The sequence below is a fragment of the Sycon ciliatum genome, chromosome 7 (genome assembly GCF_964019385.1).
Source record: "Sycon ciliatum chromosome 7, ocSycCili1.1, whole genome shotgun sequence".
Classification (NCBI taxonomy): Eukaryota; Metazoa; Porifera; class Calcarea; order Leucosolenida; family Sycettidae; genus Sycon; species Sycon ciliatum.
The window spans coordinates 2786143-2803691 of NC_088649.1; the positions used below are offsets into that span (position 1 = coordinate 2786143).

General features: G+C 45.3%; 2 protein-coding genes across 3 annotated transcripts in view; both read right to left on the reverse strand.

Moving 5' to 3' along the window:
• LOC135820732 (uncharacterized) overlaps positions 1-17549 on the reverse strand; it is a 76802-nt gene that overhangs the window by 1788 nt on the left and 57465 nt on the right. For both annotated transcript variants that reach the window (XM_065333736.1, XM_065333737.1), the window contains exon 2: positions 192-511. In XM_065333736.1, the coding sequence (XP_065189808.1) occupies positions 192-511 (320 nt within the window). The remainder of the gene's footprint in view (positions 1-191; positions 512-17549) is intronic.
• Positions 2474-5551, reverse strand: LOC135820735 (lysine-specific demethylase 2A-like). Its single transcript, XM_065333739.1, has 3 exons — positions 4909-5551; positions 4436-4529; positions 2474-2811 (listed from the first exon to the last, which is right to left on the reverse strand). The coding sequence occupies exons 1-3, from the start codon at positions 4929-4931 to the stop codon at positions 2650-2652; spliced, it is 279 nt and encodes a 92-aa protein (XP_065189811.1). The 5' UTR covers positions 4932-5551; the 3' UTR covers positions 2474-2649.

Sequence of the window (17549 nt, forward strand, 5' to 3'; positions counted from 1 at the left end):
TTCAACAGAATCTACGGTGTACATTTGACAAGAGAATACAAGGCATAACGATTAAGCAAATCTACGCCAATAGTTATGTATGTCCCATATGTATGTCCCTGAAGATAGGCTACTGTAAAACCGGAAAATTTAGGTGGAGATTTATTTTCGGTAACTTCGGTTTTACCCACACATCACACACGACAACTTACCTCCACGGTCGACATGAGCTCCCCAGGATCCCCCAGCTCCTCGGGACACGCCCTCACCATCGTCGTGGAAACGTTCAGCTCGGCCAGCAGCCGTCGCAAGCCATCAATCTCATACGAGCTGAGACAGGCCATGTCCGAGAGCAGGCAGGATGGCGGTGATGGAGGTGGCTTGCCGCCTTGTGAGCTGTTCCCATCTCCTGACGAAGCAGCAGCAGCAGCAGCTGCCGCCGTCGCTGGCGACTGGGCTGCAGTGTCATCCGTTGACAGCAGTGGGATCTCGGCGCATGCGGGCGCAGGAGAGAGCTTCGCTGCGTCCGTATCTGTCAGCGATCAGACAATCAGAATATACAAGCCCATATTTAGGCATAGGATAGCTGCCGTGAACAGCATTCAACCGGCAACACCCAACAACAATAGTACTGTAATATCACAAATTGTTGGTGTACTTTTTTTTCCGTACGTTTGGTTCGTCTGTTTCATACCTAAAGTTTCAATACACCGAACAAACACTAACACACATAATCCAATAGGGAACTGCTTCTCTACACCTAAAAGTTCTGTTCGCCTAACCTGGCCTTTTGCCCTCATACTGAAAAATAGTGAGCACCTAAAATTTCTGAAATTAGAGTATATAACCCCCGAAGAGTGTGAAACTCCCGCACACCCTGCTGTCACCACAGATTTTCAAGTTGACGTCATTTTTATGATGCAATGTTCCACGCACCAGTGATTATTACGACATGTGTACGGCGAATCAACGCATCACACGTTTTTCTTTGCACTAGTCTGTACAAGGTCTAATGGGGCTTTGTCCACCACAGATTCCGAATACGTCTGATAAATTGTGATAATACGTGTACTGTGCAGCCTCTTCCCTTGTAAGAATAAGATCCTGTGCTTTGACACAAGAGTACATGGGGTTATGTAATCTTGCTTGACAGGATAACTACATATTTATGTTTGGATACTCCGAAGTGCAGTGATCCTGTTTTCTATTATTGTTGATGATGGTACAAACATAAATATTGCATATACACATCTTCCATATTGAGCTTTTATTAGAGAGGTTAAGATTCACGTTATTTCTGACGTGACGCGAAAGTTCAGCTCGCGTTATTTGGCTCGCGCGTCTAAAAACAACGCGAATGACCCGCAGCTCACGTCGACAAAGGACATAGCAGCAGAGGCAGAATACTTTCTCGTTCTCAGGAAAATAAATTCAACAGCCACGGCCACATGGAGATCGATTCCCCACATTTTGTATTTTTAAGACACAGAGGGAATCATAGTGGTACAAAGTGAAGTGTACGGAGATGGAGAGAGAGAGATGGAGAGAGAGAGAGAGAGAGAGAGAGAGAGAGAGAGAGAGAGAGAGAGAGAGAGAGAGAGAGAGAGAGAGAGAGAGAGAGAGAGAGAGAGAGAGAGAGTGATAGAGAGAGAGAGAGTGATAGAGAGAGAGAGAGAGAGAGAGAGAGAGAGAGAGAGAGAGAGAGAGAGAGAGAGAGAGAGAGAGAGAGAGAGAGAGAGAGAGAGAGAGAGAGAGAGAGATGGAGAGAGAGAGAGATGGAGAGAGAGAGATGGAGAGAGAGAGACAGAGAGAGAGAGAGAGAGAGAGAGAGAGAGAGAGAGAGAGAGAGAGAGAGAGAGAGAGAGAGAGAGAGAGAGAGAGAGAGAGAGAGAGAGAGAGAGAGAGAGAGAGAGAGAGAGAGAGAGAGAGAGAGAGAGAGAGAGAGAGAGAGAGAGATGGAGAGAGAGAGAGATGGAGAGAGAGAGATGGAGAGAGAGAGATGGAGAGAGAGAGAGAGAGAGAGAGAGAGAGAGAGAGAGAGAGAGAGAGAGAGAGAGACACACACACACACACACACACACACACACACACACAGAGACAGACAGAGACAGAGGCATAGAGAAACAGAGACACATACACGCACAGTTACACGACAACATCGATGAACGACGTAGGAGCATAACAAAACAGAAACCTTCATGCACAACTCTAAGCCTTGGAAAGCTCACACAAGGCATTGGCGTGGTAGAGCTGTAGAAGATATGACAGACATGCACAGCACAGCTCACGTACCTTAGTAGTTTCTTCAATGTCCGCCACGGCAAGCTGACCGCTTATGTTGAAACTGTGCAGAAAGTTTCCACCAAACACTAGCCAATCCACAGGAGTGTGAACTGCATGAATCCAGCCTGTCAACGAACAAACACACACACACACACACACACACACACACACACACACACACACACACAACCACACACATACACACACACACACACACACACACACACACACACACACATACATGCACACACACACACACACACACGCATTACACCTTCAAGCAGCCGAGCCCGTTGGCAACAGACCCAACACAATCAGGCATAAGTGCACCCACCAACCGAACTAGCTGGCACATACATACACACACTTACACAATCTCACTCACACTCACTCACCAGTAGGAATGACAAAAGTCCAGCCTGGTTTCAATTCGACGCGGGCACACGTCTCGACCATGTCACCCAGGAAGATATCCTGCTGTTTACCCCACAACACCCACTGCTCATAGACCTGAAGATTGATTGGGGTCGGAGGAATCAGCCAGAAAACCTGCAGTGCACAACAAACACACGCACACACGCACACACACACACACACGCACGCACACACAAACACACACACATACACACACACACACACACACACACACACACACACACACACACACACACACACAGACGGCCGCATTGTAAACAGTAGAGTTAGTCACACGTTTTTACACTGAACCTCAACGGCAAAGAAGGTGTTGTGAAACCTCTGGTTCTCTAAAGTGTCAGGAACGAACGACCACACGGCACGAGGACAACTATTTTATTCTTGACAGTATATTTCAGTTCGATGGACTATAACAATAATGAACAGTAATAACAGCAGCAGGTATTTATAGCATGCAAAACAGTGTAGATGTGTATGAAAAACATACACATATAAAACATGACATAACAGCGTATACTGTAAACTGAACACAGCGCATATAGCGTATGCCATGCAGCAACATCAGCGCTACGGCCGAGTCACAATACAACATTGCAATGAATACAATGCCATAAGCGAGAAGGCCTTTCCCACTTGAGAACTGGTGGTTTGCAACAGAAGGGTTAGAGCACCGCTGCCCTCAAGTGAAGGCCCCTGGCTCGAGTCCTGGTGGCGCCAGTCAATTTTTTCTTCAGACGTTTTCCCGTTTGCATCTTTCCATCAACCAATGAACAGGTAAGGAGTCGTCCGTATTTTTCGAAAAATTAAAAAATCCGTCCTCAGGCAAAAAGGGGGTGGGTGGTCAAGAGTGCTGGCGGAATTAATTTTTTTGATTTTTCGTACTTTTTTTTTTTGCTCCAGGCCGGGACTTTCATACACGTGTTGCACTGTGTAGTGTAATGTAGACCATGGAGTCGTAAAATACCGGTATTTACGACTCCCTGCTGTAGACGTAGTGTAGGATCGATTGTCGCAAACACCAGTATCTACTATACATGACTTTTCAGACTTTTCATGTAGTTGTAGGACGTGCATGTCCGTCGGTTGACCTACTACTCACTGTACTTAGCTACTAGTACTTGACATACAATGTAGGTGCAGTCAGAAAACATGGGGTCAGGAGTTATTATTTTCCAGCTGGGCATCGGTAAAATCAAAAACTTAACGGAAAAAAATGGGGGTGGGTGGGTGGGTCAGAGACAATTTTGCACGAGGACGGATTTTTAATTTTTCGAAAATTACGGAAGACCCCTAAAGGAGGTGATGTGACTTACAATCGAGCGTGACTTCTTCCTACGTAATATGTGAATGTACTGTATTGAAACAACTTGGCTCAGACCTGTTGCGACTTATCATCAAGTGCGACTTCTAATCAGTGAAATGCTGTACACTTAAGCCAATGCCAGCTTTCTTCTTCTCATTCCACTTCCTTCTCAGGTTCTGCTACAAGACACATTCGGGATTATAAGGAGCTTGTCAATCAGAATGATGGACAGAGAGGTAAATATACATACAAGTACGGATGGATGATGGGTAGAGAAACAGACAGACAGACAGACAGATAAACAGACATACAGACAGACAGACATACAGACAGATGTATGTCTGTATCTACACCCATCGTCCATCTATATACTGTGTGCATGTGTGTGACACAAAAACAGACAAGCGTGCAGACAAACAGACAGGGAATGCTGACCTTTCCACCCTTGAGAATATGATACCAGACGGATGTGCCACCAAAGTCGATACGGAAATCTGTGTAGCAGCCACCGACGCTCATCAGGCAGTACCTGTGACAGCACGGCATCACCACAAGCAACAGCAGGAGACCAGCAACAACAACAGCAGCTCCATCAGTAAGCCAGCAACAGGAACAGCACAAGTAACAGCAGTAGACCAGCAACAGCAACAGCCACACAATCAGTAAGCCAACAACAACAGTAGACCAGCAACAGCAGCGCCAGCACAACCACCAGCAGTAGGGCAGCCAGCAACAGCAACAGCAGCACAATCAGTAAGCCAACAACAGCAGCAGCACCACAAGCACCAGCAATAGGGCAGCTACACCTGGAGTACTATCAACAGCACCAGCAGTCGGCCAGTAACAGCAACAACGGCGGCAGCAGCAGCAGCAGCAGCACCATCAACAAGAACAAACAAAACACATACTTTTGCACTTTGGGATATTTCATGTCGACCAGTCGGTTGGTGGCCTCCTGCTGCAAAGCGCGCAATATTTCCGGCCACACCAAGTCCACCCAATCCAAATGACGTACCTGCGTGCAACAACAACAACAACAACAACAACAACAACAACAACAACAACAACAACAACAACAACAACAACAACAACAACAACAACAACAACAACAACAACAACAACAACAACAACAACAACAACAACAACAACAACAACAACAACAACAACAACAACAACAACAGCAACAGCAGCCTCAGCAAGCAAGCAGTAGGAAGAAGAAAAGACAAATGAGCAATTCGTACACGGTTACGAATACATACTATACAGCTTGTGATGGGGCATTGATAAACCAATATAAACACATTGCACAAACCAATCAGGAGTTAAAAATCCATACTTTCTCAGAACGAGCCTAAGCATGATCATGTATGACATGAGCCTCAAACGCCCACCAAACCCCCCAACACGGCATACAGGGGAGACAGTAGTGCAGTGGAGTGCTCAACTACAGTGCACTTATTTCTCACGGCTCCTATCCGGACCTCCAAGTTACGGGCATCTTGGTCTACGGGGAACCCTGTGAGTGAGTTTTAGTGGATATATTACTACTTTTCTACCAATTTGTGGAAAAACCAGGAGTGACGTAATATGCCAGATCTACGTGCCTTCCACATCAAGATGTACATGATTACGAACATTTCCAAATGAAGGGCAGAGCCCCCGGTCCCGGACCGCCCGGATACAACAGATAAGAGTGTACTACATGTAACGTTACATGCATAGGATTGATTGATTGCAGCCTATATCAATCATATCTTCTGAAAATTGTAGTCCAACTTGCTGTCTGATGATCGGTTTAAACCGTGAAACTCAGAGTTACAGCAGAAACGCTTTTGATCCTCTCAAGTGTATGTAGGATTGCTGACGTACCAGAATGGGTGACTCAACTAGAGGCTCCAACTTAGTCTTGGTGAACTCCAGGCTAATGACGTTGTAGAGTTTGTCGCGTTTCGCATTCGTGTAGTACCTGCACCAGAGAGTACACGGCGTGTGCCAAACACACGCACACACACACACACACACACACACACACACGCACGCGTACACACACACACACACACGCACGCGTACACACAAACACACATTGTAGCTCCACGTCTCTTGGAACCAAACACACACACACACACACGCGCACGCACGCGTACATACACACACACACACAAACACAATGTAGCTCCATGTATCTTGAAACCTAAGAAAACACCCAAAAGACACCATGCCACCAAGACTTGCACTGAAAGGCTTACTTTGTAAAGTTTGCCATGCTCATAGTGGAGCCTTGTTGTGAGGACACATCCATGATGTCAATAGTACGCCCACGCCTGCCCATCACCCAAAGACCCGCTAGCGATCTCACTGGCCCATTGCCCGCCATCCTCCTGGCACCTCCACCCATCTGCTGTACACTGCCTCCCCATCGCTTCTTTCCGCGCTTTCATGCTCACACCTGCCTGTTGCCCGCCACCCTCCTGGCACTTATACTGTCGCGCCGTGGCCCGCGCCAGCTGTTCTCCCCATACCTTACACCAGATTTTGCGCTAAATTTGTGTATGCTTGTGGCCCTATGTATTTATATGCATACTGACTCACTGTTAGGTAGACCCGAGTATCAGTTGTCTGATGATTGCCTAACGGCATGAAACTCAAGAGTTACAACCAACCTGAACGTCCTCCGCTGAGTCTGCTATGATTTGAAAACTCCGTATGGCGGAACCCAGATGCGCATGCAGTTTACGTAAGACTTTCCGTAGATCGACTACATTTTTTTAACTAACGTAACTACGTTATGCGCAACCTCTCTAATAAAGTACAGTGAGTGCTGGAAAATACTTCGACAACTGTGGACAGTCGGTTATAGGCGATTCACACCACAGCCACTTGCACGTTTTACAGCGAGTGATTTACGAGAAAAAGTGACTGTGTGGATTCACATGGCTGCACTCAACAGCGAGCACGTTTGCATTTTTGAATGATTCACCCACCAGTTGCAATGAGTAATTCAAATTTTCATAACACGTGTACAATAATTATCACGGTGAAAAGAGCCGCGTAAAAATCAAGTCTTGTTTTGCGCTTTTTGCTGTAAATATAGTTTACTGCTTGCCGCAGAGGGGCTGAGGGCTAGACCCACAGGACACTTCTGATCATAACTCACTAGACCTAGTCTTTCTTAAACTTGCATTCAGTTTCAGCGGGGACAATACCCCCGACACACGACCAACACAATCTTTAACTGTCTTTGACGCCATCACAATATCTATGCAAACACGGCCTAACGGACAAAGTCAAACAAGCCGTGACCTGATGTTGACACAGCCTGGTCAGTATGGAGCTTGCATGTCGAGTCTAAAGTTAAGGAATTCATACCTCAAAAGTTGAAGCGAAATAACCTGAACAACAAACTGTGGTATAATGCGGGAAATTCAATAAATTAAAAAAATGTCACGTTCGGAAATTTTATTGGGTGGTCATCCCGTTTGACTGTGCGAAGTAAAATTAAAACAACCAAATGGTTGGGTTGATCTGCACTGTGCAACCGATTCTCTCACCTTTCTTCCTCCAGCTATGCCTGTGACACCCTTTGTGAATCTGCGAAACACTAGTGGCAGGCCACGCGAAAATGAGAATGCGCGCAGCCAAGTTTAGGCCATCATCTCCTTCATCCATCATCCCGGCGGTCACTCCGCCCGTTCAATATCCAACACCAGTCCCCAAGAAAGAATAAGGCACGAGATTTCAAGTTCAAGGGCAAAGCTAAAGCCAATGAATGGCACTGATTTTTGGAATTGTCGAGTAGAACGAAAATAAATAATCGACGGTCAGACTCGACACACACGTGACACAGTTTGTTCGCGCTCGTGTGTCGCGCTTCGCATTTGCTGCATGCAGCTCCGGAGCTCCAGCGCGCCCATGATGAGTCTCGCGCGCGCGACAGGCTAGCCACTTGCGACAAACGTTAGTTGTTTTTATTAAAAATTTCAACTTTGCAAGCTGTTGAATGATGCAATCCCAGCACAAGTTAGTTGCTATGGCTTCATCGCTATCATCCACTGGATGATGGGTGTCAGAAGGTCAAAATAGGTGTGTGTGTGTGTGTGTATGTGTGTGTGTGTGCGCGCGCGTGTGTGTGTATGTGTGTGTGTGAGTGTGTGTGTGTGTGCGTGTGTTTGTGTGTGTGGACAGACACATATGCACGCACATGCCCACTCACAGTCACGCACACAGACAAGTGTGCACACACGCATGCGCACACACACATGCTCAACACCGCAAGGATGGAGCAATACCACGTACATGTAGAAGGAGTGTTTAAAAAATACTTAGCTGTGTTGTTATGTACACGAACAAAAAGAACAACTTACTTGAAGCATTCCGTTTGCAATCCAGAACGTATTCTTGTGACCATTATCAGTGGAAAATCGTCACTGAACCTCGATAACAAGAAATGCCACAAGGAGAGTGCATACCATCCATTTAACAAACTACACAACCACGATGATAGTGGGAGGTATTTGTAACAAATAATTTTGGGTTTTCATCAGATTTAGTTATAACTGCTCATCATGGTAAACACACACACACACATACACACACACACACACACACACACACACGCACACACACACACACACACACACACACACACACACATACACACACATACACACAAACACACGCACCCTCACCTTGACTTTGACCTTGCCCATTGCGTAGCAATGATAGCGCATTGTTATTTTTCCAGTCCACGCAGGATGACTGATGGCGGTTCAGGTCGCCGCTTCGACAAAACATGCGGCCGCAGGCCGAACCGTAGCCAGCAGCAGAGGGTGCCTTGGGTGGTCGACGGGGAAAAGTACGCCACTCCGGACTGTTCTGTGCTGCACCATACCATCAACATGTTGGTACCCGTGGCTCAACCGACGCAACGTCATCCATAATGACGTCCCTCCACCTCTTGCGTGGACCATGTGCGGGACGCGGGGCAGGCAGATCACTGAAGAGAACACACTTTGGCAACCCGGGATCTTCCATCCGTGCCACGTGTCCAAGCCAGCACAAACACCGTTCCCGCACGATGTGACCAATGTCCTCGGGCACACCAAGGGTGTTCGCAAGGGCACACACACACACACACACACACACACACACACACACACACACACACACGCACACACACACACATGTTCAGCCATGATCACAGGAATGCATCTGTATGTGAATATCTGTTAAAGTGAATGATGATTTCTAGAATAATACATGATACAGTGTACTAGTAGCTGTGAGAATACGTAACTTAGTTACTAGTCTAGATTAGACTGTGTGACCATGCAGTACTGCAAGAAATTTGAACATCTCTCTGTCTACCTGGTCAGTGTATGATCTGCAGTGATATGTTACTACACAACCTATGTTCTATATAGCAATACAGGAGACCGGCAACACAGACTGCCTTTGCAACAGAGACTTTTAACGGTTCATGCACTCCTAGATCATCTATGAATGAAACCAACACAAAGACACAAACACGAACGTGCACACATAAACATACAAACATGAACACACGAGCACACAAGACCATACACGAGCACACACACACACACACACACACACACACACACACACACACACACACACACGCACACGCACACACAGACAAGCACACACACACACACAAGCACACAAACACGAGCACACACACACGAGCACACACACACAAGCGCGCGCGCACACACACACACACACACACACACACGCACACGATCGCACACACACGAGCACACACACACACGCACACACACAAGCGCATACATACACGAGCACACACACGCGCGCATCCACGAACACACACACGCATATACACACACGAGCACACACACACACACAAACACACACACACCCACGAGCACACACACACACACACACACACGCGAGCACACACACACTAGCGCACACACACTCACACATTTTTACACACAAAATTACTTCCACGTTGTGTGTTCTGTAAAAATGAATGATAAAAGGATAAGACGCTAGTGAAAGACAGTCCAGGACTATCAACAACACCACCAGGGGGCAACTAACCACGTGTTTTTACAGTGCACCACGTGGACCGTGTAGAATGTACTTCATTGCTGGTAAGATGTGTTCTCATAACTGATACGTCTTGTGATCTGTCCAAGATTTGATCTGTCATAAGAGCTGTTGATGATGACTTGATCTGTCATGAGATCTGTTGAAGATTTGACCTGTCATGCCAGCTGTTGATGATTAATTTTGATCTGTTGATGATTAGGAATATTCCAATGCCGGGCAGTGTGAGAATGCGCATCATCCCTGATCAGCTACAGTCATGCAGTGGGGACATTAGCACTGTCTCCCATACTGACATGTATGCACTAGACTAGCAGAATGACAGAGAAATTCTCTATCATTACACAGGTCACCGGCATTGCTAAACTATTCACTTGCATCTGTGTACAGTAGGTTAGTGTGTGTAGTCATCTACTGATCTGCTAAACTCTCAATCCTACAACTCACAGTGGAAACATCTTGACAGGAGACGCCCATCATCGCCTACGTCACTATGCAAAGTTCATCGCACACAGTAGGTTTATGCTGGCAATACATACCGTCATACTAACGTATGGAATGTCAGTCTTTAAAAAGAGCTTCCATATCTTATGTGTCTGAGCATTTGCAACACCAATCTTTTGAACTTTGCTGAATCGCTTCCTTACTGTTCTGAAAAGTCCTGATCAGCACATTGCACAAAGACACTAACAGGTTTCTTATTTGACCCGACGAGACCACACGACGCTTGCAGACCACAGCATGAACAGTTCACCAGCCACACTCCACGGATGAGTTCCCCGCCATCTTTATGGAACGAAACTCAAGACTTTGAAGAAGGGCTGAGGCTTCCTGCAGCTTCATCTGTGAAAGGAATTCGGGTGGACACACCCATTCCCATAACGCTGCACATCCGAACCAGTTCCGTTATTTTTACAACGTTTCGGCACTTGGCCATCGTCAGGTAATAACAATGACCTGACGATAGCCAAGTGCCGAAACGTTGTAAAAATAACGGAACTGGTTCGGATGTGCAGCGCTATGGGAATGGGTGTGTCCACCCGAATTCCTTTCACGAAACAAGACTTGTCAGGAGTAATACTGCTTTCGTGGAGTGTGGCTGGTGAACTGTTCATGCTGTGGTCTGCAAGCGTCGTGTGGTCTCGTCCGGTCAAATTAGAACCTATTACCGTACTATTCGATGGACCTCTGGAAGATGGCAACAAAGAATTAAAGACAATAGCATGAGTTGCTGATAGTTTTGCTGTTGCTACTCTTTCATATCACTCTACGTATCTTTATCACCATGGTTGGCTAACACCCACTCTCCCAACATTCTCCTCTGGTTCCACTGAGCCCAGAGATGAAGTAGTAATATTTATACCTCTACTTACTAGTATGTGGCTGGCACAAGACACTCCGGTCGGTCGGATTAGCAGACATTACGGTAATGAGATCACGTGATGAGATAGTGACCTGCTACGAAGCTATGCATAAGCTATAAACTACTCCAGCGGCAAGTTTTACTGCATCCCATGGAGCGCCTTTGCAAACTCTGGCTATCACTCCACAGTTGCGAATCATACCGTGGTGAACGTTTTCAAGTGAATGATCAAACGTTTCGGTCATCAGAACCATCATAAAGAATGAAAATGAAATGTGAAATTAGAGACTACAAGACTACATGACTATATATAGGGGAAGTTCTCTACTGGTGTGATTTACACAAACAGAGATAACCTACAGCTACAAAAGTCACACCTCACCACAGAAAATTTGTAGGATGTGCGAGAATTGTCTGCTACTCAAGACAATGTGACAATAGTGGAAATATCACAGAAGTACTGTAACAATAACGTATGCTGATTGTGTCGCTACAAGAGTGTTATCTATTTTTTAGGTTATGTTTGTTTGGTAGTTGTCCCCAGCAGTACAAATCTAGTAGGATTTACGAATACATTTTCAACACCTGTCTGCCTCAGTAACAAGTATGCGTATGTATGTGAAAGCTGAGACTACCATTGGTAACGGGTCATTTGCGTGTTGAAGGCGATACTGTTCACCCAGTACTTTTCCTGCCACCTCGTTGAGACTGACATTCATATAATATAGATGGTTGCTACTTCAGATAGCGCTAGTTTAAATACCCACCAGCTATGTCACTCGTGGATGGGGCAAATAGGATTTCGGGCTTTGGCCTCTGGTTGGCACCGAGATCTGATCTATCCTCCCCATCGTTTAGGAGCCGCACCTGACGCTTGAACATAGGCCGGTGGAGTCCCACCGAAGCGGAAAGATGGTTCTTGCCCGGCCGGGAACGCGAACCGTCCAATTTCTATTGTGTTATCTTTATGTCACTCATCCCTAGCTATGCCTGGTCGTAGGCTATGATTCCGAGACCTCCGGTCGGATGAGCCTCGCTAACCACATCGGCCCATCGCTCCTACTCCCCTTTGTTGTCCAGTGTCACTTCAGTTGTCCTCTTTCCCTGATTATCAGCAGGGCTGTGTTTGCTAGTAAAAAATGCATTGACCTGTCTGTTTGTGTGTGTAGCATGTAGCACAAATTGTATAGATACAGTTGTGAATCTTGAAGCAGAAGCGCAGGGTGTGATGATTTCCAACCCACTCAGTTTCAGAAAGAAGAACGTTGTTCGCTTCCTCCATCTTTGTACTCATGATCTGTTTGTTGTGGATGTCAAGTGTACATCACATTTAGTGTTCACTACTCTCCAGTGTATATAGTGGAGAGTTGTACTGGGAAGACATCTGTTACATTTCCAGTATCTACAGTACATGTATGATCATTAGTCACGGCAAGAGCAGCAGTGCCACCATCAAGTCATCTCCACTACCCTGATACCTGCCAACACACACCACATAGATTGCTACAAAGTAGCAGGCATCATCAGGGAGAATGGATTAGGCTAGTTTGAACACATAGCACAAATGTATGACAAGCGTATGTCAAAGTCTGGTATGTTTGGACAGCTCCTTGAAATGCGTTCTCAGCATGGCCCCCGCAGGCGATGGTGTGATGTGGATGGTGAATGATATGCAATCCCTTAGTCAGTCCCTGTTCTCCGTTGACTGCTGCTATACTGGTGTACAGGTTGGTTTTGTTTACACACACGTTGCTCATGGTCGTAGTCACACTGGACCTACTCCAGGTGGAGATCGATCAAGGTTTACACTGTACAACACACAAGGTCTGTAGTCAATACGGACATCTCAACCATCACACACCATACTGAAAAGTAGGTAAATACATCATGTAGTCCCGTCTCTAACATTCACTGGGTTGATGAACACAGCTTGGATCTGGACAATGGACTGTGATAATATGTAGTTCAGTACTACCCTCGTCAAACACTACTTCATTCATTGACTGATAATTCGTCTCTGACAATCTCTAACCCTCATTCTCGCCGTTGCTCCTTTTATTTATTTTGACGTCATATCGGATGTAGGCTGCTGGTATTGAGGAGACGGAAACTAGAAGTCAACAGAGCCTGTAGCGTTCCATCCTTACCGCTGAACCAGCACCGGTTCCGCCACCTCGTCGCTGAGTCATTGCCCATCGGATGTTTTGATGGGAGCTTCTCAGCAGGCACAGCTCGTTTTCCAGCAAGGCCGAGATCTGGTGCTGACCGGACAATGACTTGGTTACAGTGAGATTTGATCGACTAGCGTGATTTCTGATGGACGACAGCTTGGATACTCGATAGAGTAGAAAAGGCTTATAATTATAGTGAATGACGTGCTACATGCATACATGCATACATGCATACATGCATACATGCATACATGCATACATGCATACATGCATACATGCATACATGCAAACATGCATACATGCATACATGACATGCTACATGTACAAGTATGCATAGCTGAAACCAAAACAAAACAAAACAACTGACAGACACTGGCGTACACTGACGAGTGATGTGACCCGAAACAACGAATAAATCCCGGGTGGCCAGTGTAAGTAAAAAATTTCGGACTGCCCCCGGGGCCCTTATGGAGTACAATGCAGAAAACAAAATGAACCATCTAGCTGAATGGATGGTGTATTGAGCTAGCTATAAAGAAATATTAGTAACAGTAAATACTGATATTTGTATGCAACTGTTACATCAATTGACAATCACAACGACAATCATCAGTGTTCACAACGACAATCATCAGTGTTCACATCAAAACCAACGTTGTTAGGTACGAGAGTCAATTTTGTGGCTGTTGTCGTACTAGTTTGTGTGTGCACAGTGCGTGCGTGCATTGAGGGCTACTGCGCACCACCAGACTGTGTGTGGTTTCATAGGACGGACTGTGGGTGTCCAAGTCTGAAGAATAATGTTGAACAGTGTTTGCCTGGATGACGACTACACCATAGCTAATCAGTGGTTAGAGCATGGCTGACTTAGAGACAAGGCACCTGCTTCTATTTATAGTGATGATCATCAATTCTTTTCTTTACACATTTTTTCTCTCTTTTCTACCCGTCAAACTAATAAACTCCTTTCCACCAATCTTCACCTATCTGAGAACAACCACCTGTGACGTCATCATGTAAATGTACACTGTACATACGCTATGGAAGTTGATGATGGTAGTGACCACTCTCACTCTCACAAGGCATAAGAGAACTATGAATGTGAGTTACAGGGTGTACAGATTTGAAGCCTTCTACGGACTTGAGCTGAAAAGACCTTGGTGACATATACCTGTACATAGTGGAGATTGAACGAACGCAGGGACTCTCGATTACTGGTCGACTGCTCTACTGATAAGCTATAGGCGGTACGCAATATTCAAAGTTCTATCAGACAAATGTTTGAAGACTACCGCACAGATAGATTTAGTGTACCCTGCCCAGAGCGAAGTTTCCTGTCCAGAATGACACCCAAATAACGTTCTGCAACATACACTGCTGTAATGGACGTGTCAGAAATCCTGACAGAGTTCCAGTTGCGTATTGAACAACGTGCATTGACAAACAATAAAGATCCAATGGCATTACACTCACTGCCTTTGCCAGCATCGTTCCACCGTTCTGTACTTGTACAGGTAGTATAGGGGATTTCCCCTATCCGCACACGTGACTTAAACTGTATGTCTAGTACAGTCTAGTGTAGAGCAGTGTGTGTGTACAGTTAGCTGTTACCACCTTGTTAGGTCTGATGCGCGCGCAACAGAGCTACAGTAAATAGTGGATATAACGCGCCCTTTGATTTTCAATTATTTATCACTATATCCGGTGCATCACTATAGCCGATTTGCATGTATGACTGACACATGGCACATGACTGTGCATGAAATGATGTATACACGCTGGAAAAAGCATGAAAAGCAGCCACGTGTACATATGGCTGCTTACAGCATACAGCCTTTACAGGGAAGAATTTTCTCTCAATCACGTCTGCTGCCAGATGCATCCAGGCAACACTGGATCAGTTTTGGAAGAAATGAACTAAATTTGAAGAACAATTGTTTTGTGATCATCACTCTTGATCAGTATATACGATATTTTCCTGTGCATTTGATATGGTTTGCTTCCTGAAGCCCATCACAATAAGCGATATATCGGTATAGCCGATAATAATGTGTATAGTGATATTTTAACTGTATATTTTGTGATTTGATTTTGATTTTGGCGAGTTCGATCATTATAGCCGGTATATCATTACACCCGGTCACTTTATAAACCATACTCACTGTACATGATTGTACATGTAACTGACAATGACGTCATGGTACAAATATCACACTATGAAGTCTGGACAGGAATTATAGCAATATCGACTGGAATTATGAAACATCTCAATGGTCTATATTACATGTGTAGTGTATGCAACACAATCATGGCAAGTAGAGAGCTAGGATTGTTGGGTATACAGGTAGTGTATGCAACACAATCATGGCAAGTAGAGAGCTAGGATTGTTAGGTATACAGGTAGTGTATGCAACACAATCATGGCAAGTAGAGAGCTAGGATTGTTGGGTATACAGGTAGTGTATGCCAATACAGTGTGTGTACTATGTACGTGATAGAGGAAAAGTCAGTTTATTCAATGTCAGAATCATGCGTCAGTGTTGTGACAAATGTCACACGTTCTGACAATATACTGGCAATAAATTGTTGAACATAAACACAGCGCTACTTGTGGTACACTGTATTGCGCCAGGGACCTGTCTCCTGGCTACCTGCAGTGCTGTCAGCTGTATATTCAGTATGCTACTTGTATTTCAGAATTCTAGAATCTGTTTCTCCTTCAGCATCATATGTACATGTTTATATACAATGTTTGTCGTCAGTACAGCTATGGCGAGTAGCAGTGTAATCTTCCACCTCTTATCCATGTGTTAGCACTTAGCACGTCTGTCACCTAAAAACGAGGAATCGCTCTTCCTTGTATTCACAGTTATTCTCTGTAAAAAATCCTAAATAATTCTAGCCATTTATTCAGTATTCTTATCCTTCACTTATGAAACCTTTTAAATGATTGTGGAAACAGCGCTGCGTGGAGGAAATTCTATTTTGTCAGTATCTACTACTTGTAGTCGTGTTGCTGGTGTGATGAGGTCAGCCAGAGAGCGCATGTGGTGCAGGTGGAATTACGTCATTGATGAGCAGGTAGAATTACGTCATTGATAAACAGGTAGAATTACGTCATTGATAAACAGGTCGCAGGCTGCTGATTTCCTTTATAGTATACATGTAGGAACGAAAGGTTAGGCAAAGATGAAGCAAGTAATTAGTTACAAAGAATGAGGTGAGAAACGTAATGTAGACAGCCATCATGTCACCAGGAATACTGTTATTTAACATAGTAATCTGGTCTGATATGTCAAACACATGCAGTGTGATACTAGAGTATAGTCACGTGATACCTGTGTACTGTATGTAATGTATCATGCGTGTTTTGAACAGGTAGAGCTGAGCAATGACACGGATCATACTGGCTACAGTTCTGTCTGGTGTTGAAGAACTGCGGGTTCAGGGTCCGTGTAGCTTAGACCCTTCCTATTTTTACTCATGCAGAACTGTCTACGCAGTTGAGCCACCGTGTACTATACTCTGTAGACTATCGTACACCTGGTAAAATTCTACTCTATTCAATCTTCGACGGCCGACAGTAGATCTACTGTCAATCTGTAGTGTGTTCCATACGGACCATAACTGAGGGGAGGGGGGGGGGGGGGGGGGCTTTTGTACTACTTCGAAGTAAACTATACAGCAAAGTGTTTAACATAATAAATGCGGTGTGTGTTTCTAAGAACTCTCCAACTGTACTGCAACGTTTTCCTTCCACTTGTAATCACTTCCTTGCCCGAACCTTCGACTCTGCTAACCTGCAAGAAAGCACCACTCCCTGCTCAGCTAGGCAGTAGGAAGTGATGATTTCTTTCAGGTTTGCAGAGTCGAAGGTTCGATGGACTTCTCGCGTGTGCTTCGGATGGCAGTCGTGAGTCAGTCA

Coding starts and splice junctions, on each gene's coding strand:
- LOC135820735 (XM_065333739.1), bottom strand. CDS start 4,931: ATGAAATATCCCAAAGTGCAAAA. Junction 4,530..4,908: donor AAATATCCCAAAGTGCAAAA/GTATGTGTTTTG, acceptor GTGCTGTCACAG/GTACTGCCTGATGAGCGTCG. Junction 2,812..4,435: donor ATATTCTCAAGGGTGGAAAG/GTCAGCATTCCC, acceptor TGTGCACTGCAG/GTTTTCTGGCTGATTCCTCC.